This window comes from Oryctolagus cuniculus, chromosome 2 (genome assembly GCF_964237555.1).
Source record: "Oryctolagus cuniculus chromosome 2, mOryCun1.1, whole genome shotgun sequence".
NCBI lineage: Eukaryota > Metazoa > Chordata > Mammalia > Lagomorpha > Leporidae > Oryctolagus > Oryctolagus cuniculus.
In genome coordinates this window covers 1,692,210-1,717,065 of record NC_091433.1, presented here as the reverse complement: position 1 = coordinate 1,717,065, position 24,856 = coordinate 1,692,210, and the positions used below count along the sequence as shown (strand labels likewise).

The 24,856-nt window shown below is 52.4% G+C and overlaps 1 protein-coding gene across 5 annotated transcripts in view; it reads right to left on the bottom strand.

Moving 5' to 3' along the window:
- The window catches only part of GRK4 (G protein-coupled receptor kinase 4), a 75,811-nt gene that overhangs the window by 10,504 nt on the left and 40,451 nt on the right, over positions 1 to 24,856 (bottom strand). For 3 of the 5 annotated variants that reach the window (XM_051836706.2, XM_070067982.1, XM_070067981.1), the window contains 7 exons: positions 20,880 to 21,020; positions 17,719 to 17,909; positions 13,930 to 13,967; positions 11,425 to 11,514; positions 10,326 to 10,534; positions 2,891 to 3,028; positions 778 to 915 (listed from right to left, as the gene is read on the bottom strand). In XM_051836706.2, the coding sequence (XP_051692666.2) occupies positions 778 to 915; positions 2,891 to 3,028; positions 10,326 to 10,534; positions 11,425 to 11,514; positions 13,930 to 13,967; positions 17,719 to 17,909; positions 20,880 to 21,020 (945 nt within the window). The remainder of the gene's footprint in view (positions 1 to 777; positions 916 to 2,890; positions 3,029 to 10,325; positions 10,535 to 11,424; positions 11,515 to 13,929; positions 13,968 to 17,718; positions 17,910 to 20,879; positions 21,021 to 24,856) is intronic. The other 2 variants (XM_070067979.1, XM_070067980.1) reach the window with 2 other exon arrangements.

Here is a 24,856-nt window from a genome sequence, read left to right as displayed (position 1 = left end):
GCGGCCAGGACGTCAGCGACTCCTTCTGCAGCACCGCCCGCCCGGCGCTGCCCGGCTCCCGGCCCCCCTTCCTGGTTCCTTCCAGTTAACATCATGGCCTCCTCTTCCTGCTCTCTGAGTGAACTCCCAAAGGGGCCACCGCGGAGGGAGCCCTGGCTGCCAGCCAGCCCCAGCAGCCCCGAGACGGCCACCCTGTGTCCACTCCCTGTGGGTGGCACCCAGGGCAGCTGCCATCCTTCTGGGGTCTGAGCAGTTGAGGGTGTGGTCCCTGGCTTGCTCATGGTCTCGCCCAGGGTCAGAAGTCTTGCATGTTAGAGTATGGGGGCAGCACTGCTTCAGCACGTTCTGCTTCTAAAAATTCGGAGGTGCAATCAAATGCTACTAGCTTTTCTGATTTTCGGAAAGAAGCTATCTTAAGTATTAAGCCTTTTTTCCTTCCTGGGTAGTACTTACTAAACGACTTTTTGTATTTAGGCATTTGCATCAAAGTGCTGAACAAAATTAATAGCCACATGAACTCAACAATTTTAAAAGATATTTTGGAGAGGGCTGGGTATATAATTTTTAGCTCTATTTATACCCCAAAGTAGAAAAATAAGTATATATTTACTAGAGCTAATCAAAGATATAAAAACTAAAAAAAGAAAAGAATAAAAAAGTCCTGCACAATTTCATCTCTCTCTCTCTCTCTCTCTCTCTCTCTCTCTTCCCTCCTCCTCCCCCGTCATTGCTGGAAGCACTAGAGGCGCTCCCTGCTCCCTGTCCGGGAGGCAGTACCTCGTTCTGCCAGGGGATGGGGACACAGCCCGTAACAAACTGAGCGTAGAAGCTGCTGTCTGTGGTGTCCAGGTAGACTCCTTTGATGACAGAGAACTGCCCGATATCCAGGACATCCTTACAGTAAACCGAATGAGGCTGTGCTCCAGGAACAAGAGGCATCAACAGAAATTGAGACAATGCTTAGTTCTCTTCATTACAGACAACAAAATGCATTCAAACTCCGTGCATAAACCCGCTACTATTCTCTCCACTTCTTTGCCAAGTCCCTCTTTCGGCCATTTTCTAATTCCTGCAGTCCCCAAGCTCTCCTCTCTGGGAGGGTGTCACAGAGCCTGTGGACACTGTCTGCTCCAGCCCCCCACCCCCCTTCACACACCTCTCCTGAGGACTAGCAATCTTGTCTGCAATGGACACCGGTTTGCGAACAAAGGCTGGGGACAGAGACCACAGGCCAAGGGAGCCACTGCTGAGTCCTCACCCCTGCCTCCAGCTCCCAGAGTCCTCTGGGAGAAGCAGCAGCTGGAGTCTGTGTGAAGAGAGCTCCCCAGATGGGTCAGGTGCTCACCCCTCCCTCTCTCAGCAGACCCTCCTCCAGGACAGGCGGCCAGGCTGCAGCGGTCCTCAGGGGTAAGGAGCCAGCAAGCAGGCAGGGCACCAAGCTCGGGTCTCTGTCTCCTGCTAGTACAGCCATGTGCAGGTCTGGGGCAAGGAGCAAAGAGCCCAGAAATCCGCAGCCGTGGCACTGCACTGTCGCCTGCTCCCCCCAGCACTGCCTGCAGCCACTGCTTTTCTTCAGTTTCCCTGTGGCCTGGGGGGTGGCTGGGGAGCCAAGTGGCAGGCCCCACCCTCAGGGCACAGTTCAGAGGAGGGCCAAAGCCCACGCTGCCCCACACCAAGGGAGTCTTAATTCTGGGAAGGAACTACCTGACGTGTACACTGAACTGTGCTGTGAACAGCTCCCCACAGGCCACTTGCCTGCACACACTCTGGGCTGGCCCACCCGCTGGCCTCATGCTGCCTACCCTTCTCAGGAACGTGCATGCAGCGTCTTCCCTAGAGCCCGCCCTCCTAGGTCCTGGTCACAGCCATGGCTGCGGTTGCCACCCTCCTGCACGGGCCAGGCTGGGCTCCCCGGGAGCAGAAACCGTGCTTGTCTTCTCCTTCCTGTGGCTTTAGCACCTAGAGCTCTAGTGCCAGGCACACACCACGACTGCTAAGTCATGTGTGAGTTACTCTCCCCACTTCACACTTCACTTCACACTGCTCTACCCCATCTGTGGCAGCCTGGGAGGGGCCACTGGGACTCGCAGCAGCCCTGAGAGTGCAGGGTCCTGGGACGAGCACTGAAGAGCCAGGAGCTCTCCGGGCCGCCCAGCTCATTCAGGAGGATGAACAGAAGCACCCAGAGCCTTCAGTGTGCGGCCAGGCCTCAGGTCCATGTCCTCATGGACGTGGGGCGGGGACCAGCATTCCAGACTAAAGCAGCAGTGGGCCCGCACTGTGGCACAGATTAGCTGCCTCCTGCGAGGGTTGGCATCCCATATGCGTGCTAGTTGGAGTCCTGGCTGCTCCACTTCCAATCCAGCTCCCTGCTAATGCACCTGGGAAAGCAGCAGAAGACGGCCCAAGTCCTTGGACCCTGCCACCCACGTGGGAGACCCAGCTGGAGTTCCAGGCTCCTGCCTTCAGCCTGGCCCAGCCCTGGCCATTTGGGGAGTAAACCAGTGGGTGGAAGATGTGTGTGGGGGTGTCAATCTCTCTGCCTTTCCAATAAATAATCTTTAACAAAACAAAATGGCGTGCAAGTGGCCGGGCATGGGGACCAGAGGTGAAGCCAGTTCTGAGGGCAGAGAGCAGACACTGGTGACAGGACGGCCTTGCCTGCTGAGGTGTCTGAGCGCAGGCCCAGGTGCCAGAGAGCCGGGGGGGGGGGGGGGGGAGGGACTGCAGTGGCAGCGGGTGCTGGGGGTGACTCAGCAGGAAGGACTGGGTGTGGCGGGCCCCACAGAGGAGAGGCCACACCTGGCTGTGTCAGGTGATCCGGATCTGCTTTTCAAAATGTGCCGCTCTGAGCAGCGGTGCTCTGGGCTCCTCTTGACAGCCCACTTACATCAGGGTAGAAGGGGGCAGCTAACAGGTGCACCTCCAGCCTGCTGAAGTTGATGTCCTGAAACACGGGGTGCCGCTTCACCCCCGCAGCTCCTTCGCCCCTGCAGCCCAGCCGGTCCTTGGGGTTCTTGGTGAGCAACTACGAGAGGCAGAGGTGGAGACGGTTAAGCCCCTAGCATAGCAGTGAAAACCCGAAAGTCCCTTCCAAAACAACAAACAGCTGGGGCGGCAGAGAGCAGAGCATGTAGACAAACTCAGTCACGCAAAGGATGGGGCGGGCCGCACACGCTCACTCAGGACCGGTCAGATCACGTGACACTTCACAGGAGCTGTGCTGAGGGCCTCCTTTGAGCTGCCACTAACATGTTGGCGAAGTTAATCATCAAGTAAAAAAATTTCAATCAAGCAAAAATTAGGGGAGTTTTTAAAGGAAACAGAAGGCTGGCACCACGGCGTAATGAGTAAAGCTGGTGCCACGTCTCATGTGACAGCTGGTTCAAGTCCCGGCTGCTCCACTTCAGATCCAGCTCCCTGCTAACGTGCCTGGGAAAGCAGCAGAAGAGGACCCGAGTATTTGGGCCCCTGCACCCACGTGAAGACCTGGAAGAAGCTCCTGACTCCTGGCTTTGGGTTGGCCCAGCAACGGCCATTGCAGCCATTTGGGGAGTGAACCAGCGGGTGGAAGGCCTCTCTCTGTCTCTTGTAACTCTGCATTTCAAATAAGCAATCAAAACTTTAAAAAAGGAAACTGAAACTATTGAGAAATTTGGAAATAGCATCTTAATGCTAAGTGACATTTATAGAGACCACTTTTATCGAGTCATTAAATACACCACGAGGACCTCAGATGAGGCAAAACCTTAGCAAACTTAGTACTAGAACTGTAATTTTTCCCTCTAGATTCCGAGGCCTGTCCCCAGAATTATTAATCTGTAAGGAGGGGCAGAATCTGCACTTTTCCTTTTGCGCTAGCTAATTTATTTGTGAGACACACACATACCAGACACACACACACACACACACAGATAAAGAGACAAACAGATGTGCGCTATCTGCTGGTTCACTCATAAGATGCCCACAATGGCTGAAGCTGGATCGGGGCCAAAACCAGGAACTCAATCCAGGTCTCCCGATGGGTGGCAGGGACCCAGTGACTCGAGCCATCATGCTGCCTCCCACAGTGCACGCGCTGACATAAGGCTGGAGTCAGGAAGCAGAGCCAAGCATGCAGAGCAGGGTGTGGGTGTGTAACCCCTAAACCCAACACTCACTCCTTAGAAACTGTGATATTCTTAGACCTAGCCAAGTGTTTCTAAAGTATTCCTTACATGCACACTTACAATGGTCACAGACTCAAATTAGCCTTCTTGCGCAACTATTATCAATCAAAGAAGGCTAGGCTGTGCAGCAAGGCCTCGCACTAACCATCTGGGGCCCCATGGGGAAGCCCAGAGACCAGGGAGCTGCAGCCACGGGGCTGCACGGCACCAGCCGCCTGACCAAGAGGTTTTCTGGGTGCATCGTACGCTGCTGCTGCTGCAGCACGGCGGCAGGTTGACGAGCTGGGACAGAGGGAGAAGCTGAGGTAACGCGGACTGCCTCCCCTCTGGAAAACTTTGCTAGCCCCTGGGCCGGGTGACATCCACACCCAGGGCTTCGCTAAACACAAACCCAAGTCCCAAGACCAGAACCGTCCTGGTCCCAGCGGATCTGCCAGGCTCTGCCTCTCACCCCACCCCACCCCTCTCTGAGAGTCCCACCTCTCCTTCCCCAGAGTGGGGCCATGCCCACCGCAGGGCTTGTGTCTGGGAAATTCTTTGCCTTGCAGCCCCTCAGGACTAGGCTCCCCGCTCCTCTGACAGCCTCGCAGCACCCCTACACCTATGCGACACGTTCACACCAGATGGAGTAAAGCACGTGACGACTGTTTAATGCCAGTCTTTCCATTAGGATGGAGCTTCCTGAGACCACAGAGAGACACTTCTGCTGTCCCATCTAAGGATTTTGTCACAGCAGCCGGACAGACTGACAAATGGCCTGCCCTGGACCCGTGGTTTCCAAGCCTGCTTCTAACTCAGCCCCGACTGTGGGGCTACGAGAATAATACAGAACCCCCCTGCGAGGATTAACGAGGGAATGTATAAATGATAAACAGGTATCCACACAGCAGGTTCGTTCCATCTCCCTTTTGGGTTACTGTAGGAAGCCAACTAGCTACGCTCTCTGCTCTTGTCTCCATTGCACACACGTGCAGCACTCTAACCACAACCAAGCACAGCTTCCTCTCCAGGAAAGGCACAGAGCGCACTGGCCGCAGGTGGGACGCAGTGCCCTGCTGGCTCCCCCGGTGACACTGGGGCACGCGCCTCTCTGCAGCACTTGGCCCAGGCACACTGCCTCGCTCAGCAGGCACCCCAAACTCCCCACTCCCTGCTCTGGTTCAATCACTCCGCATCCTGAGATGCCTCCCCTCAGTCTGTTTTTTGGAGATTTAATCCATTCTTGAAGAACTAATCGTTGGGGCTGGAATTGTAGTGCAGCATTTAGGCTGCCACCTTTGACTCGAGCATCCCATTGGAGGGTCCACTGGAGTCAAAGCGCTCCACTTCTGATCCAGCTCCTGCTAATACACTTGGGAAAGCAGCCGAAGATGTACCAAGTGCTTGGGCCATCTTTTTTAAAATAAAGAACTAGTTATTTCAGAGAGAGAGAGAGAGAGAGAGAGAGAGAGAGAGAGAATCTTCCATCTGCTGGTTCACTCCTCAGATGGACACAACAGTTGGGGCTGTGACAGGCCAAAGCCAGAGCCTGAGACTTCATCCGGGTCTCCTACATGGGCAGCAGGGGCCCAGGCACTTGGCCGTCTTCCGCTACTTTCCCAAGCACATTAGAGGGAGCTGGATTGGAAGTGGGGCAGCTGGAACACGAACCAGCGCCCACATGGGATGCCAGCATCACAGGCAGTAGCTTTCCTGCTATGCCACAACACCGACCCCAGGACTGTGTGTTGTGAAACATTCCACATGCACGATTTCACTGTATTCTCCTCCACATTTCATGGCTGAGAGGCTGAGCTGAGACAGAGCCAGTGGCGGCCCTGCTCTGGAGCAGGTTAGTGCTCCTGCTCACGACACCGCCTGCCAGACCCCACCTTCCTCGTCAGTGCTTCCAAGGCAGTGGGCTTCTCCTCCCCAGAAAGGCACCTGCCCGTCTGTGGTGCCCATCACAGCTGCCTTCTTACCAGAGCCGTTACCACATTTGGTTTAGGGCCAACACCACCCCCCGAGCTCCCCGGGGCGGCCTCGTCTCCCACATTACGCTCATATGGCACCTTCCTGCAGCCTGGCAGGGTCCTGTGTGGAGAAGCACCCTGCGTCTGTCACACTGGACACAAGCTTGGTCAGCTCCAAGCAGAGTGAGCCGGCTGGCAGGAAGGCCCAGGGCAGGACTGTAACACAGGCTGCTTCACAGACGACAACACCAGCGAGGCTGCTCTGGGCCATTCCCAACCCACACACGCGTGTGCTCGCGCGCTTCGGTGCTGGTGTGACTGCTGGTGAACACACGCGTGTGCTCGCGCGCTTCGGTGCTGGTGTGACTGCTGGTGAACACACGCGTGTGCTCGCGCGCTTCGGTGCTGGTGTGACTGCTGGTGAACACACGCGTGTGCTCGCGCGCTTCGGTGCTGGTGTGACTGCTGGTGAACACACGCGTGTGCTCGCGCGCTTCGGTGCTGGTGTGACTGCTGGTGAACACACGCGTGTGCTCGCGCGCTTCGGTGCTGGTGTGACTGCTGGTGAACACACGCGTGTGCTTGCGCGCTTCGGTGCTGGTGAACACACGCGTGTGCTCGCGCGCTTCGGTGCTGGTGTGACTGCTGGTGAACACACGCGTGTGCTCGCGCGCTTCGGTGCTGGTGTGACTGCTGGTGAACACACGCGTGTGCTCGCGCGCTTCGGTGCTGGTGTGACTGCTGGTGAACACACGCGTGTGCTCGCGCGCTTCGGTGCTGGTGTGACTGCTGGTGAACACACGCGTGTGCTCGCGCGCTTCGGTGCTGGTGTGACTGCTGGTGAACACACGCGTGTGCTCGCGCGCTTCGGTACTGGTGTAACTGCTGGTGACCCCTGCTCAGAAAACAACCATGGGCAGAAGAGAAAAGCTTTCCTATTTCAAAATATCAAAGGTTAGTTTTATGTTCAATTTTATATAAAATTCGTCAATGAAATGAAACAGCTTCGCTGTTTCTGAAGACAGAATGACCTTGGTACTACTCTTCCCTTTGAACACCATCTTTTGAGAAAGCAAAGAATGATCCTCTCTCTGTTTGCTCTGACTCGTGAGAAACCCAGTCAAAAGGGAAATAAACCGCACAGAAAGACAAATACCACCTGTTCTCCCTCATATGTGGAAGCTAAAAAAACTCAGTCTGAACCCAGAATACTGATTCATAGAGGCTGGGGGCCTAGGGGAGACAGAGTAGTTTGGATCATGAGCACCCAATCAGGAACCTGAAGGAATAAGCTCCTAGTGTCACACAGCATGCTGGGGGTCTAAAAACAGCACATAGTTTATGAGCAGACAACAAGAAAGGAACTCCGGCTCCAATCAAAAAGCAGTGTCAAGGCCAGCGCTGTGGTGTAGCAGGTAAAGCCACCGCCTGCAGTGCCGGCATCCCATATGGGCGCTGGTTGTAGTCCCGGCTGCTCCACTTCTGATCCAGCTCTCTGCTATGACCAGAAAAAGCATTAGAAGATGGCCCAAGTCCTTGGGCCCCTGAACCCACGTGGGAGACCGGAAGAAGCTCCTGGCTCCAGATCAGCGCAGCTCCAGCTGTTGTGGCCAATTGGGGAGTGAACCAGGGGATGGAAGACCTCTCTCTCTCTTCCTCTCCTTCTCTCTCTGTGTAACTCTGCCTTTCAATTAAATAAATAAATCTTAAAAAAAATCAAAGAAAAACAAACGTTTGTCAGTACACACTGGATACACATATTGAAATGTATCACTAAAGACAATTCATGTGTATATTTATTGTGAAAAAAATTTTTTGAAGACTATAGAAAAAGGACAATAGTACAGAACAGTGAAGTTGTGGTGTATGAAAATAAGTGTTAATCTTCTGTCATAATAGCTGATACCAAATCTTGACAGACGTTTATTACTTAAAAATTGGCATATCAATTTTCTACTGCCTATTAAAACCCAATCTCATCTGAAAAGTCCTCATACAAACAAGGGCATTTTATTTATTTATTTATTTATTTTTGACAGGCAGAGTGGACAGTGAGAGAGAGAGACAGAGAGAAAGGTCTTCCTTTGCTGTTGGTTCACCCGCCAATGGCCGCCGCGGCCGGCACGCTGCTGCCGGCGCACCGCACTGATCCGAAGCCAGGAGCCAGGTGCTTCTCCTGATCTCCCATGGGGTGCAGGGCCCAAGCACTTGGGCCACCCTCACTGCACTCCCTGGCCACAGCAGAGAGCTGGCCTGGAAGAGGGGCAACCGGGACAGAATCCGGCGCCCCGAACGGGTCTAGAACCCAGTGTGCCGGTGCCGCAAGGCGGAGGATTAGCCTAGTGAGCCGTGGCGCCGGCCTCAAACAAGGGCATTTTTAAAAGTTCACAGAAGGGGCTGGCGCCACGGCACAGTAGGTTGGTCTTCCACCTGCAGTGCCAGCATCCCATATGGGCGCCGGTTCTAGTCCTGGCTGCTCCTCTTCTGATCCAGCTCTCTGCTATGGCCTGGGAAAGCAGTGGAAGTTGGCCCAAGTACTTGGGCCCCTGCACCCATGTGGGAAGACCGGGGAAGAAGCTCCTGGCTCTTGGCTTTGGATAGGCGCAGCTCCGGCCCTTGCAGCCATTTGGGGAGTGAACTAACGGAAGGAAGACTTTTCTCTCTGTCTCTCCCTCTCTGTCTATAACTCTACCTGTCAAATAAATAAATAAAATCTTAAAAAAAAGTTCACAGAAAATGCATATTATGAAAAAATGGGTTTCAAAAAAGTATTCTGCTCCCAAATAAACTTATCTGTTAATTCCAGTTTCAGGGTTGGTGCTGTGGCATAGCAGGTTAAGCCACCACCTGCATCATTGGCATCCCATGTGGGCACCAGTTTGAATCTCGAATGCTGAACTTCCAATGCAGTTCCCTGCTGTGGCCCGGGAGAGCAGTGGCAGATGGCCCAAGTGCTTGGGCCCTGCACCACGTGGGAGACCTGGAGAAGCTCCCGTTTCAGTCTGGCACAGACCTCTCTACTGCAGCCATCTGGGGAGTGAACCAGAGGACGGAAGACCTCTCTCTCCGCCTCTGTCTCTCCCCGGCTGCAACTCTGCCTTTCAAATAAATAAATAAATAAAGCTTTTTAAATTCCATTTTCCCATGAAGTTTGTGAAGTATGTGTTTCAACGATCAGTCTGTGCTCTGACTTCCCTCAAAATTCTGGCTATATCAAGACTGTGGCGTAATCCCATCTTATTTGCATATATACGTATTTGAGGAAAAGGCACTGTGTAAGCTTTTCAACAACATAGAACTCCTATTTCATGTGTGATCTTGCTGTGTCTAAATCACTTTCTTACAGGAATTATACAATAAATACCTTTAAAACGGTTAGAAGAAGAAGAAGGGTAGAGCAGTCAAGACGCCCTTGGAATGCTGCATTCCATGTCAGGGTGCTTGCTTGGAGTCCCAGCTCTACTTCCAAGTCACCTTCCTGCTACTGCACGCCTGAAAAGCGGCAGTTGATGACTCAAGTACTTGTTGTTTTTTTTGTTTTGTTTTGTTTTTGACAGGCAGAGTGGACAGTGAGAGAGAGAGAGACAGAGAGAAAGGTCTTCCTTTGCCGTTGCTTCACCCTCCAATGGCCGCCGCGGCCGGCGCGCTGCGGCCGGCGCACTGCTCTGATCCGAAGCCAGGAGTCAGGTGCTTCTCCTGGTCTCCCATGGGGTGCAGGGCCCAAGCACTTGGGCCATCCTCCACTGCACTCCCTGGCCACAGCAGAGAGCTGGCCTGGAAGAGGGGCACCCAGGACAGAATCCAGTGCCCCACCCCGCCCTAACCGGGATTAGAACCCGGTGTGCCGGTGCCGCAGGCAGAGGATTAGCCTATTGGCTCAAGGTCTTGTATCCCTACCATCCATGTGGGGGACCCGACTGAGTTCTGGTTTCCTGGCTTTGGCCTGCATGTTAAGGACATCTGGGAAGTGAACCAGCAGGTGAAGGTCTTTGTATGTCTCTCTCTTTCAAACAAATGAAGCTAAATAAATACAAATCAAAAACAACAACAACAAAACACAGGAGCCCGGTGAAGTCCTTCGGCAGATCAGGACGGTGGGCGCGGGGCTGGGCCAGGCCTAGGGGTGAGTGCACTGCTAAGTGCCAGTGAGAAGGCCCAGACCGGGCCAGAGGTGCCGCGCCCGGCTCGGTGGGGCCTGACCCACCATCCTGCAGATGGACCTGGCATCCGCGGAGAACTTGGCGGAATAAACCTCAGTGTCCGTCTTCACTCTGCGCTCGATCTCCTCCCGCTTCACCTTCTCCTTGAACTTCCTGAACGGAGAATGCCCCTGGATCATTTCATAAATCAGACAGCCAAGCCCCCACCAATCAGGGCTAAAGGTGTAGTTTTCATTATCGATAACTTCAGGAGCTACGTAACAAACACAGGGAATTTAAGGTAAGCTGTGGTGTTAAACTTATAATTAATTCCAAATCGTACACTGTAGCTTTAATGTTGGTTACCACATGGATGAACCTTAGACACGTGTTAAGTTTAAGAAGTCAGTTACAAAGAGCCAGATATCACATGACCCCATTTATACTAAAAAGAGCAGACAAATCCGCAGAGACACGGATGGCAGGAGGAGAAAAATGGGGAATTTTGGATTATAGAGTGCTGATTGCACAACTCCATGAATACAATAAAACCCCAAGAGAAATGAGACGCTTCACACTGGCAGGCCTTGTTACGTGAAGTATCTCAACGAAGCTGTCTGCCTTCTACCTATCCCCGCTGGAGAACCGGCGTGGGAAAACGGTGCCACAGAGAACCTCCCGCTGAGGACACCCAAGGGCACTGCCACCTGTTCCCAGGCCAAGGAGCCCAGAAGCCCAGGACGTGGGGTTTCCTGCAGGGCTCTCAGGTTAGCGCTGAGGGTGGGCCAGCAGCGCCCACAGACACCGCAGTAACCAGGATGGGACGATTCCCTCGGGGATTTCAGAGGCCGGGGGGGTCTATGAGGCTCACGTGCACAGGGCAGGACACGGACAGAGTGAGGAGACCGCGGCCTTGACCTGCGCTGCTCTTACTCAGCCATATAACCTCAGGCCCCAGAGCCCTCCGCGGGCCTCCCTCCTCATCTGTCAGAAGAGAAGGGCAGACAGGGAGACCCCCCGGCAATGCTGACACCGCCCTGGCGAGACCTCATGCCACCACGGCACCACCCACAAGTATCCCGGAGCCCGGTGTCCTCGGCAGCCTCTGCATGCTCTGACGCCTGGGAGAAAGGACCAGGACGCCTGAACAAGTCTCCCACGTACCCATGTAGCCGACTGTTCCGACCCTTCCTCGAACTGTCTCCCCTTCCGGGACCTCCAGGGCCAAGCCAAGATCTGAAATCCGGATATGTCCTGTGTGCGTTCAAATACGTTACAGAGATCACAGGAGGAAGTAATGATACTTTAGCAACAACAAAATTGGGGGAGAAACGTCACCTTAAAAATCATGGATGGAAAAGCGGCATTCCACGCTGTGAGAACATTACAACCTACAACTGTCCGCACTTCTCACACTCAGTGAGACTCCACGCAGCACGCTGTCTCACTGACAGCAGGAATCAGACTGACGCCTGCCTGGCTGTGGATCGGGGAGCCCCGTAATCTCTGACTGACTTGGTCAGATAAGAGCAGGGAGTTACTCTTTCTTTCCATAAATACGTAATGAATTCCATATCAACTACAAAACAGCAAGTACTCTGTGCCAGACCAGCAGTAGTGTGTGTACAGGTCGACTATCCACACATAGCCCGGGGTTTTCTCTGGAGAGCACACGGCAGGAGCCAGGGACATAGCAAGAGACACCAAAGCACTTCACTGCAAGAACTGCATTACGTGTGGTGCCTGTTCTTAGGAGAATTTAAGCATTTACTGACTCTCTATGAAATAACAGCATAGGGGCTGGTGCTGTAGCACAGTGGGTAAGGCCACCGCCTGCAGTGCCGGCACCCCATAGGAGCAGTGGTGCCAGTCCCGGCTGCTTCACTTCCCATCCAGCTCTCTGCTGTGGCCTGGGAAAGCAGGAGAAGATGGCCCAAGTGCTTGGGCCCTGCACCCATGAGGGAGACCCAGAAGAAGCTCCTGGATCCTGGCTTTAGCCTGGCAAAGCCCTGGCCGCTGCAGGCATTTGGGGAGTGAACCAGCGAGTGGAAGATCTTTCTCTCTCTATTTCCCTCCCTCTGTGTAACTCTGCCTTTCAAGTAAATAAATATTTTTTAAAAATTAAAATACAATCAACAGGCAGCAGAGGCCTGTGATTCCCCAAGGATGAGAAACAGCGAGCTGACCCTAAAATCACCCTGATGAACCCGGGAGTGCTGCTCAGAGGGCGGCACGTAGGCAGAGCAGATGTCTTACTAAATTAAGGAGACAGAGATGAGAATTTGAGAAAAAGGGGTCAGCTCAGATCTGAGGGGTAAAGTTCCGAGAGGAGGGAGCTATGCAGAGAAAATCTAACTACAGCTAACAGGGCGTCCCTAGCTGCATGCCGTCTGCTCCCGCCCTGTGCAGGACGGCCCCAGGGCATTCAATGGAGCCCCCAAGTTAATGGTGGTTGGTACAGGTCCTCCAGCCCCACCCAGAGATGCGAGTCACCTGCCTGGACTGGAGGGACACTCCTACAAGTATGCTTCTTGGACTGCAATGGACAGCCTCTGGCTGTCTGCCCAGAGGCAACAGACCCCTCAGGAGGGACTGATGTGCTCAGCAGCTGTGGGCCTACCTGAGGTGCCCGCCCACTGCTTCCCTGCCCAGCATTCAGCAAATCTGCGTGGCTCTGTGTGGCCGGGGCAATTCTTCCAGCACCCGCACAGCTGGCCTGCGGGTCCCTTCCCACCACATGTCCTGCTCCCCCGATGTTCCTCAGGGCTTGGTTGGCCCTTGCTTTGTGTTTCCTCTCCTCTTACTCCCTCTCTGATTGACACAAAGGGCAGCGCACCGCATGCAGCTCTGCACTGAGGTCCGAGGCCACCCCATTTCCCACAGGGCACGCCTGCCTTTCCGCAGCTGCACGCAGCTCTGCACAGGCTCAGTCACCAGACAGGGACACAGCTGTGGGAGGCCACCTCCCAAGTCTTGGAATCACCTCCCATTCAGTGAGAACATTCCGTGCATAAACGAGGGAACAGGCGGGAAAGCCCTGGGCAGGTGTGACAGCGGCAAGGCCTTCATGGGATCCCTGTTTCTCTCCAGCAGGAGTGACTGTGGCCTTCTCACACGCTCTCACTAGACCCTGTCTTAGCAAAGAAAATCACTATAAACAGCTCCCCTCCGACGCTGCTTACTGCAGCCATGACATTCTAGATACGATCATCACACAGGAAACTCAGGGCCTGAGTGGGCCCCCTGCTGCTGGCAAGGAGGCAGCCCCCAAAGGCCCTACTCTCCACCGCAGGTCCCATGCGGCCATCGGCACCCTGCTCTGTGGTGTGCCGTGTGACAAGGCAGCACTCAGGGCAGTGGGCTAACCTGAAAATCGCAATCTGATGTGAGTCCCCAGCGAGAAACTGTGGAGAGAAGACGGGCTTGCTTTGGGCTTATTTTCACACGCTTTACAATTCTGTCATGAGCTGAGAATTCTGACCATCTGTGCTTCTTGCCTAAATGCAGCGGAATGGCAACACTATTTATCCGTCTGTCCATCCATCTAGCTACGCAGCTATGTCCCCGGGTATCTATCTTTGCTGTTGTTTCCATCCTCAGTACCTGGCTAGTGCACACTAACTTCCTGTACACGAGTCCCTCTAACAGGTGGGAGGTTTGCTCACTTACCATGGTCGTCCAGGAGAATATTCTCAGGCTTTAAATCTCTACCAGGAAAGAAAACAACGCAATGCTCAGTTATTGCGAAGTTGGCACTGTCATCGCAAGTGCTACAGAGAAACACCCAGAGACACCCGCGGGGAGGGCAGCCACTGCGGGGAAACACCCGGAGACACCGCAGGGAGGGCAGCCAGGAGGGCAGAAGGTGAGCCGTGCACCTTGTGAGCCGTGCCTGTTGTGAGCTATGCACGTTGTGAGCCGTGCACGTTGTGAGCCATGCACCTTGTGAGCCGTGCACCTTGTGAGCCGTGCCTGTTGTGAGCCGTGCACCTTGTGAGCCGTGCACGTTGTGAGCCGTGCCTGTTGTGAGCCGTGCACATTGTGAGCCGTGCACGTTGTGAGCCGTGCCTGTTGTGAGCCGTGCCTGTTGTGAGCCGTGCACGTTGTGAGCCGTGCCTGTTGTGAGCCATGCCTGTTGTGAGCCATGCCTGTTGTGAGCCGTGCCTGTTGTGAGCCGTGCCTGTTGTGAGCCGTGCACGTTGTGAGCCGTGCCTGTTGTGAGCCATGCCTGTTGTGAGCCGTGCACGTGGTGAGCCGTGCCTGTTGTGAGCTATGCACATTGTGAGCCGTGCACGTTGTGAGCCGTGCCTGTTGTGAGCCGTGCCTGTTGTGAGCTATGCACGTTGTGAGCCGTGCCTGCTGTGAGCCGTGCCTGCTGTGAGCCGTGCACGTTGTGAGCCGTGCCTGCTGTGAGCCGTGCCTGCTGTGAGCCGTGCACGTTGTGAGCCGTGCCTGTTGTGAGCCGTGCCTGTTGTGAGCCGTGCCTGTTGTGAGCCGTGCACGCTGTGAGCCGTGCCTGCTGTGAGCCGTGCACGTTGTGAGCCGTGCCTGTTGTGAGCCGTGCCTGCTGTGAGCCGTGCCTGTTGTGTGCCATGCACCTTGTGAGCCGTGCCTGTTGTGAGCCATGCACGTTGTCACAGGCTTGGGCAGCCACGTGTCAGGACAGGAATTCTACAAAATTCATCTCAACAAGCTACACGTGACAGTGTGAAATGAATGCCCGGCATGGTTATGCAGATTTGAAGACATTGCAATGACAAGGAAAGCAAGCAGTCCTTAGGAACTCAGCGCTGGGCCAGGTTGGGCCAGGTGTTAGTCACAGTGCAATGGGTTAAGCGCCACTCTGACATCTGCATCCCATATCAAAGCACCAGCTGCAGTCCCAACTGCTCTGCTTCCAATCCAGCTTCCTGCTAATGTGCCCAGGAAGGCAGCAGACGATGGCCCCAGTAACTGGGCCCCTGCCCCCACACTGGAGACCTGGATGAAGTCCCTGCCACCTGGTTTTGGCCTGATCCATATCTGGCTGTTGTGGCCACTTGTGGAGTGAACCAGGGTATGGAAGATCTGTCTCTCCTTCCCTTTTTGTCCCTCTGCCTTTGAAATAAATTATTTTAAAAATAAAACCAAAACCCAGCTTAGTGGCGAGCACCGTGGCTCACTTGGCTAATCCTCTGCCTGCGGTGCCGGCACCCCGGGTTCTACTCCTGGTTGGAGTGCCGGGTACTAGTCCTGGTTGCTCCTCTTCCTGTCCAGCTCTATGCTGTGGCCCTGGAAGGCAGTTGAGGATGGCCCAAGTCCTTGGGCCCTGCACCCGCATGGGAGACCAGGAGGAAGCACCTGGCTCCTGGCTTCGGATGGGCATGGCGCCGGCTTGGTGGCCATTAGGGGAGTGAACCAACAGAAGGAAGACCTTTCTCTCTGTCTCTCTCTCTCACTGTCTATAACTCTGTCTAAAAAGAAAAAAAAAAAAAAAACAGCTCAGGGGTTGGTACTGTGGCACAGTGGTTAAGATCCTGCTTGGGACACCTGCATCCCATACTGCAGTGCTGGCTGGAGTCCTAACTGCTCTCTTCTGACCCAGCTTCCTGCTAATGCACCCTGAGAGGTAGCTGACGATGGCCCAAGTGTTTGGAACCCTGGCTTCCACATGGGAGACTCCGATGGAGCTCTAGGCTCCTAGCCTCAGCTATTGTGGCTTTTGGGAGTGAATCAGCACATAAAGATCTCTCTCGCTCTCTCTCCCTGTTTCCCTCCCTCCTTCTCTCTCTCTCTCTCTCTCTCTCTCTCTCTCTCATCCCTCTCTGTTGCTCTGCCTTTCTCCCACATGGGAGAGTTCAGAAGATCCTGGCTCCTGGCTTCTGCCAACCCGGCCCTGGCTATTGCTGTCATCTGGGGAGGGAATGAATGGATGGAAGGTCTCTCCCTCTGTCTCTCCCTCTCTCTCTGTAACTCTGCCTTTCAAATAAATTTTTAAAATTAAAAAAAAAAAAGCAATCAATCTGGGTCCCATTCTCCAGTCTGCTACTAGATTCTCAATTACCCTCGGATGCAGAACCACAGATGGGCGGCTGTGCTCTGCCTCCAGCACACAGCTCACCTGTGGCCCACGCGGCCCTTACCTCACAAGACTGCTGGGGACATGAAATGACAATGGGTGCCAGAGTGACCTGAAACGTTAAGCTTCTACGACTGTTTTTAGTAAACATCTGGACCATTTCTGGCAGCATTCTCTGTTATTCATACCACAGTAGGTGATTTCTGAGAGCACAGTAGGTGATTTCTGAGAGCACAATGCTACTTAGAAATAAAGTGAAAGAGCTCAGACTCTTACAGAAATTCTGACTCAACAACTGCTTTTTGGTGATTGACACCCTGTGTGCAGAAGACAGCAGCACAGAACACCCCCGATACCTACCGCACTGCTCCTGAACTGGCAGACCGCCTACTGTGAGAACACAGGCATGCAGAGACAGAGATCTTCCACTCACTGGGTCTCTTCTCAAGCACCAGTAAGAGCCTGGGCTGAGCCAGCTCAAAGGCTGGAGCCAAGAGCTCCACCCAGGTCCTCCCCAGTCCTTGGACCATCGTCCACTGTCTTCCTTGGCATGGTAGCAGAAGCTGGGTCAGAAGCAGAGGAGCTGAGTCTAGAACCAGCACTGTGGTGTGGACGGGAGCGTCCCAAGTGGCAGCTTACTACGCTGCATCACAATGCCTGCCCGAATCTCCCCCAGAAGTCAGTCTAATTCTTTGAATCACACAGATCCACTTTTCTGAGAACAAAGTTATCGATACTTCAAAAACACTGTCAGCCAGCTCACTGCTTACTTTTGTGAGTACCACAAAGTGTTCATAGCCACTTATTTATTCCTTTCATGGTCATTCCTTTCATAGTCATTAATTAACCTACTTTAGAGGCAAAGGGACGGACTTCCCATCTACTGATTCACTCCCCAAATACCCACAACAGCTTGGGTTAGGCTAGAGCCAAAGTCAGACTCGGAGCCAGGAAATTCAGCACTTACAGGACAGGCGGAAAAAATCACTTTTGCCTAAAACTAAGCACTCTGGTTACACAAAACTAATTCTAGCAATTATGCTTAATTACTTTTTCTTTAATGAATTTTGAGACGCAAAAAAAATATTAGAATGTCAAGATATTTAATGTTATTTTCTGGGGATGTAGTGAGCATCTTTCAGAACTGACACAATATGTAAGAGCACTAGTTTAATCCACCAGGGTAACCTTTGGTTTCAAAAAGACAAGTTATAAGAGCTTAAAGAGAAATGAACATGGCCCATCTCGGACTGGACACACTTCCAGTGGTGGGAGTGACCACCCCAGGACTCGCAAACTGAGAGGCTGGCTCCCAGTGCCCTCTGCCCAGCCTGACAGTTCCTAGCGGGAGCAGAAACAGCGTCCGTGTGTGCAGGCTGCATCAGGCAGTGCCTTCTTACCTGTATACAATCCGTTCCCTCTGCAAATCCTCCAAACCGCAGCACAGCTCTGCAGCATAGAAGACGGCTCTCTGCTCATCAAAGCCAGGGTTGCCCAGGTTGTAAATGTGAAACTTCAAGTCCCCTCCATTCATGATGGTCAGCACCAAACACAAGGTGTCTTTGGTTTCGTAAGTGTAGGCTAAACTAACCTAAAGATAACAGCATCATAAAAAATAAAACACAGAAAAGATGTTCATCCATTGAAAATTTACTCAAGTTGCTAATAAAATTCACGTAATATGTACGCGTCAGAGAAAGGCACGCTCCACACCGTGGGCCCCTCGGACCCTCACCCACCGAGGACCTCACTGCAGCTCTGTGCTCAGAGACCTTGCTGTGTCCAACTGACGCCTGGACAGCGACTCCTCCAGGCTCTGCCTCACTCACTGGGCCACCAACGTCTGTGCGTTTGGACTTCCCACAGCTGCACCTGGGTGATGCCCCCCAGCAGGGCAAGTCGGGTCTTACAGTCCCAAAACTTCAAATACCCCGGGTGCTCAGTCTTCAGTTTGAGCCGGGCTGATGGAAGCATAGTGGTCTCTTATTGTGTTTTTTAAATTTTTTTTTCTTATTGTGGTTTTAACTTCTATTTCTGTGTATATGCAAATATAGGGGATACTTTTTCAAGCATGTATTAGTCAATTGGTTGCTCTTTTGTGAAATGCCTGTTTGTGTTTTTTTTTTTTTTCCCACTTTTCTATCCACTTTTAAGTCAATTTATACATATGCCACTGGGATTTTGATTGGGACTATATTTAATTCCTTAATCTGTAGCTCAAATGGAGAGAACTGACATTGTCACTGCATTTAGTCTTCCAGTCCAGGAACACGAATTTCCCCTATGTATTTAGGCCTTCTATTATTTCTTTTTTTTCTTTTTAAAGGTTTATTTATTTGAATATATATATATATATATATATATATATGGAGAGAGAAAGAGAGAGAGACAGAGAGAGAGAGGTAGAGTCAAGGGTTCACTCCCCAAATGGCTGCAACTGGAGCTGAGCTGATCTGAAGCCAGAAGCCAGGAGTTTCCTCTGGGTCTCCCATTCGGGTAAGGGCCCAAGCACTGGGCCATCTTCCGCTGCTTTCCCAGGCCATAGCAGAGAGCTGGATCAGAAGTGGAGCAGCTGAGACGCAAACCAGCGCCCATATGGGATGCCGGCACAGCAGGCCACAGTTTAACCCACTGTGCCATAGCACTGGCCACTACAATTTCTTGCAATAACAACTTATAGTCCTGTGTGGAAGTTTTGAATATTTCTGTCATGTCTTTCCTAGATGTTGATGTTTCTTTATGCTATTATAAATGCAATCAGTTAAATTTTCTTTTCCTAATTGCTTGTGGCAGACTCACAGCTAATCCCTCAGCTAAGTCTGAGACTGTCCCCACTGCAATCATGCTATTGGAGAACAGTGACTGTTTGTTCTAAAACCTCCTTTCCTTCCCTTCTCTCTAGACCTAATCTCTCATTTTTGCCCTCATTGCCTTGGTTACAATCACTAACGCGGTGCTGAGCAGAAGTGGCGACAGCCGTGACAGCCTCACCCAGGCCCCGGGGGAGGACTTTCAGCATGTCCCATCACTGCGGATGTGTGCCAGAGGTTCTCTAGAGGACGCTTCCTTCACAGTTGGTACTTAGAGTTGTTCATCAATGATGGGTGCAGCTATTGAGAGGATAATATCTTTCCTTTATCCTGGTAATGTGATAAGTTACATTAATTTATTTTCATTCCTGGAATAAATCCAACTTGTTCATGATGCATTAAAATAGTAAGGGGGTGGGGCTGGCATTGTGGCCAGCCTCTGCCTCTGGTGCCGGCATCCCATATGGGCGCTGGTTCGAGTCCCGGCTGCTCCACTTGCAACCCAGCTCTCTGCTGTGGCCTGGGAAAGCAGTGGAAGATGGCCCAAGTCCTTGGGTCCCTGCACCCACATGGGAGATCTGGAGGAAGCTTCTGGCTCCTAGTTTCAGATCAGCCCAGCCCCAGCAGTTGCAACCATGTGGGGAGTGAACCAGCGGATGGAAAACACCTCTCTCTCTCTCTCTCTCTCTCTCTGTTTTTTTTTTTTTTTTTTTTTTTTTTTTTTTTTTTTTTTTTTGACAGGCAGAGTGGACAGTGAGAGAGAGAGAGAGAGAGAGAGAAAGGTCTTCCTTTTTTTCCGTTGGTTCACCCTCCAATGGCCGCTGCGGCCGGCGCACTGTGCTGATCCGAAGCCAAGAGCTAGGTGCTCCTCCTGGTCTCCCATGGGGTGCAGGGTCCAAGCACTTGGGCCATCCTCCACTGCACTCCCTGGCCACAGCAGAGAGCTGGCCTGGAAAAGGGGCAACCAGGACAGAATCCGGTGCCCTGACCAGAACTAGAACCTGGTGTGCCGGCGCCGCAGGCGGAGGATTAGCCTAGTGAGCCTCTCTCCCTCTTTTTTTTTAAAGATTTGTTTGTTTGAAAGGCAGAGTTACAGAGAGGCAGAGAGAGAGAGAAGGGCCAGCACTGTGGTACAGTAGTTTAATCCTCCGCCTGCAGCACTGACATCCCATTAGGCATCTGTTCGAGTCTTGGCTGCGCCTCTTCTGATCCAGCTCTCTGCTGTGGCCTGGGAAAGCAGCAGAAGATGGCCCAAATACTTGGGCTCCTGCACCCATGTGGGAGACCGGGAAGAAGCTCCTGGCTCCTGGCTTTGGATCAGCACAGCTCTGACTGTTGCAGCCATTTGGGAAGTGAACCAGCGGATGGAAGACATCTCTTTCTGTCTCCACTCCCTCTCTCTTTCTGTAACTCTACCTCTTAAATAAAAATCTTAAAAAAAAAAAGTAGTAAGAGAGAAAGTGCCAGCTGCAGGCAGAGGAGAAGAGTACAGAGAACAGAGGAGAGCGGATTTGGTACTGTGGCCACTGGGTGGCACGCAGCTGACCGCAGTTACATTACACAGTATTCCTCACTGGTCTTTCCCTTGGATTCACAAGGACCCCTTACCATCACCAGTCACTCACTGAGGACCTTCTCCCACACCAGGCCTGCTCCAAGCCCAGGATGCAGTGCTAACTAAGAAGACCTGGTCACGGTGGGGGTGGGAGACCGGGGCTGGGCGCATGACAAGGACGAGAGGGGACACTTACTACAAATCTGCTGTTCACTTTTTCTAGCAGTTTTTTCTCGTTCAAAGCCATGGCTTCACCTTTCCTCTTCTTTATTCTTTTTTTTTCTAGCTTTTTACAGGCATACATTTTTCCTGTGGCTCGCACTTGACAGGCACAAACCTAGGGGTGGTTTTGTTCAGAGAGAGAGAGAGAGAGAAATAGAGAGAGAAAGAGAGGCTTAGCCACTCCTGACATTTTTAAAAAAAGATTTATTTATTTGAAAGAGTTACAGAGACAGAGGGAGATCTTCCATTTGCTGGTTCACTCCCCAGACGGCTGCAAAAGCGCAAGCTGGAGGCAGGAGCTTCATCCAGATCTGCCATGTGAGTATAGGGCCTCCATCGCTTGGGCCATCTTCCACTGCTTTCCCAGGCCATTAGCAGGGAGCTGGATGGGAAGTGGAGTAGTGGGGACTTGAACCGGTGCCCATAGGAGATTTCTGCATGGCAGGCAGTGGCTTTATCTGCTATGCTGCAATGCAGGCCTCTGACCTTGACATTTCCTAGGTTACACACAAGACTGTTCTCTGTGATACTTATTTCTGGTAAGATCCAGCAGTGGCCCCTGAGGAGCCAAGACCGCTGCAGTGGTGGACATGGATCCTCACTTCTTGTCCCTAGAAAACTGCTAGGAGAACAAAGTGAATTTAATTTTCTACTTCATAAATTCTAAGACAGGAACCAATGGAACAGGTTGCTCACAGGTGATCATGATGCATCTGTTTAAATACAACCCCTTACACCTATTTTATTTTTGTGCAAAAGAACAAAAGTTTTGGGCCAGTTTTTGGGTAGTGCAGCGGGTTAAGCTACTGTGTACAGTGCCAGCAGCCCATACCAGAGTGCCAAGTCAGTCTCAGATGCTCTAGTTCCAATGCAGCTCCCTGCTAATGTACTCGGGAAGGCAGCAGAAGATGGCCCAAGTACTTGGGCCCCTGCCACCCATGTGGGAGACCTGGATGACATTCTTAGCTCCGTGCTTCAGACTGGCCCCTTGCTTTAGCCTGGCCCTGCCCTGGCTGTTGTGGACATTTGAAGAGTGAGCAAATGAATGGAAGACATATGTGTGTGTGTGTGTGTGTGTGTGTGTGGTCTTCTCACTGATGCTCTGCCTTTCAAATAAATAATAAATCTTTTAAAAATAAAAGCAAAAGTTTTCAAATATGAAACTAAAAAGATCCTTGATTTATTAAATTAAAAAGTTCAAGAATATAAGGAAATATGTTTCACAGAGTTCAGATTTTATATCATTATTTTATCTAGATAGTTCTTAAAGTAACATTTCTATGCTATTTTAACTTCACATTTTGAAAGTTTTCAAGCACACAAAAGTGGAGAGAGAAATAGTACATGAAGCTTCTTGTTAACATATGACTATCATGTTTCCTGTGACTCCAAGTATGGCACACACACACATCATATCACGCACACAAAACACACACATACACACACACAGGATTACTTTAAAAGCCAATACAGTGATGGTAAAAGTAACATAAAGTTTGGTGTGGAAAATACTGACAGTAATCAGGACAATGATTTAAAAAAATTTTAATTCCAGATCTTTGTCTGTAAACTTTGCTGTAAAGGCTTCTAAGTCCACATCTGTACACATGCATGCAAGAAAATATACTTCGCTCCCCTGTAACCTCTACCTTTTAGAGCAACAGTGGGCTCACACCACAGAGCAGGTAATGTTTCCTAACCTTATCCTGTACTCACTGTATGACTATTTCCCCATCATCAAATGTTCTATTAAGAAATGGCTATTCAGGGGCGTAGCAGGTAAAGCTGCTGTCTACAGTGCCTGCATCCCATGTGGGCACTGGTTCAGGTCCTGGCTGCTCCACTTCCCATCCAGCTCTCTGCCGTGGCCTGGGAAAGCAGTAGAAGATGGCCCAAGTCCTTGGGCCCCTGCACCCACGTGGGAGACCCAAAAGAAGCTCCTGGCTCCTGGCTTTGGATTGGTGCAGCTCAGCTCTGGCCATTGCGGCCATCTGGGGAGTGAACCAGCAGATAGAAGACTTCTCTCTCTCTCTCTCTCTCTCTCTCTCTCTCTCTCTCTCTGCTTCTCCTTCTCTCTCTGTGTAACTCTATCGAATAAATAAATCTTAAAGAAAAAAAAGAAGATAGCTATTCAGGGTCAGCACTGTGGCATAGTAGGTTTAACCCTGTGGCACCGGCATCCCATATGGGCACCAGTTCAAGTCCCTGCTGCTCCATTTATGATCCAGCTCTCTGCTGGTGGCCTGGGAAAGCAGTGGAAGATGGCCCAAGTGTGTGGGCCCCTGCACCCACGTGGGAGACCTGGAAGAGGCTCCTATCTCCAGATCGGCCCAGCTCCAGCTGTTGGGACACTTGGGGAATGAACCAACGGATAGAAGACCTCTCTCTGTCTCTCCCTCTCTCTGCCTCTCTGTTTAAGATATGACTATCTGAGGAGCAGTGCTGTGGCATAGCAGGTAAAGCCACCCCCTACTCTGCGGCGTTCCATATGGGCATTGGCTCAAGTCCCAGTTGCCCCACTTGCAATCCAGCACCCTGTGAATGCCTCTTTCTGAGATACCTGCTGCCCTTCAAGGCTGGGAGCAGAAGCGTCTGCCTATCTGCCTTCCAACTGCGCCTGCTTCCAAGCCACAGCCCAATTCTGGAGGGCTGAAAGCAAGGCTGAGACAACTGCTGACAGAACAAGACCAGTTAGGTCTGACCTCCCACACTGCAGGAGGTGTCAGTTAGGTCTGACCTCCCACACTGCAGGGGGTGCCAGTTAGGTCTGACCTCCCACACTGCAGGAGGTATCAGTTAGGTCTGACCTCACACACTGCAGGAGGTATCAGTTAGGTCTGACTTCCCACACTGCAGGGGGTATCAGTTAGGTCTGACCTCACACACTGCAGGAGGTGTCAGGTCTGACCTCCCACACTGCAGGAGGTGCCAGTTAGGTCTGACCTCCCACACTGCAGGGGGTATCAGTTAGGTCTGACCGCCCACACTGCAGGAGGAGCCAGTTAGGTCTGACCTCACACACTGCAGGGGGTGTCAGTTAGGTCTGACCTCACATACTGCAGGGGGTATCAGTTAGGTCTGACCTCCCACACTGCAGGAGGAGCCAGTTAGGTCTGACCTCCCACACTGCAGGAGGTATCAGTTAGGTCTGACCTCCCACACTGCAGGAGGAGCCAGTTAGGTCTGACCTCACACACTGCAGGAGGTATCAGTTAGGTCTGACCTCCCACACTGCAGGAGGAGCCAGTTAGGTCTGACCTCCCACACTGCAGGAAGTATCAGTGAGGTCTGACCTCCCACACTGCAGGAGGAGCCAGTTAGGTCTGACCTCACACACTGCAGGAGGTATTAGTTAGGTCTGACCGCCCACACTGCAGGAGGAGCCAGTTAGGTCTGACCTCCCACACTGCAGGAGAGTCAGTTAGGTCTGACCTCACACACTGCAGGGGGTATCAGTTAGGTCTGACCTCCCACACTGCAGGAGGTGCCAGTTAGGTCTGACCTCCCACACTGCACGAGGTGTCAGTTAGGTCTGACCTCCCACACTGCAGGAGGTGTCAGTTAGGTCTGACCTCCCACACTGCAGGAGGTGCCAGTTAGGTCTGACCTCCCACACTGCAGGAGGTATCAGTTAGGTCTGACCTCCCACACTGCAGGAGGAGCCAGTTAGGTCTGACCTCCCACACTGCAGGAGGTATCAGTTAGGTCTGACCTCCCACACTGCAGGAGAGTCAGTTAGGTCTGACCTCACACACTGCAGGGGGTATCAGTTAGGTCTGACCTCCCACACTGCAGGAGGTGCCAGTTAGGTCTGACCTCCCACACTGCACGAGGTGTCAGTTAGGTCTGACCTCCCACACTGCAGGAGGTGTCAGTTAGGTCTGACCGCCCACACTGCAGGAGGTGCCAGTTAGGTCTGACCTCCCACACTGCAGGAGGTATCAGTTAGGT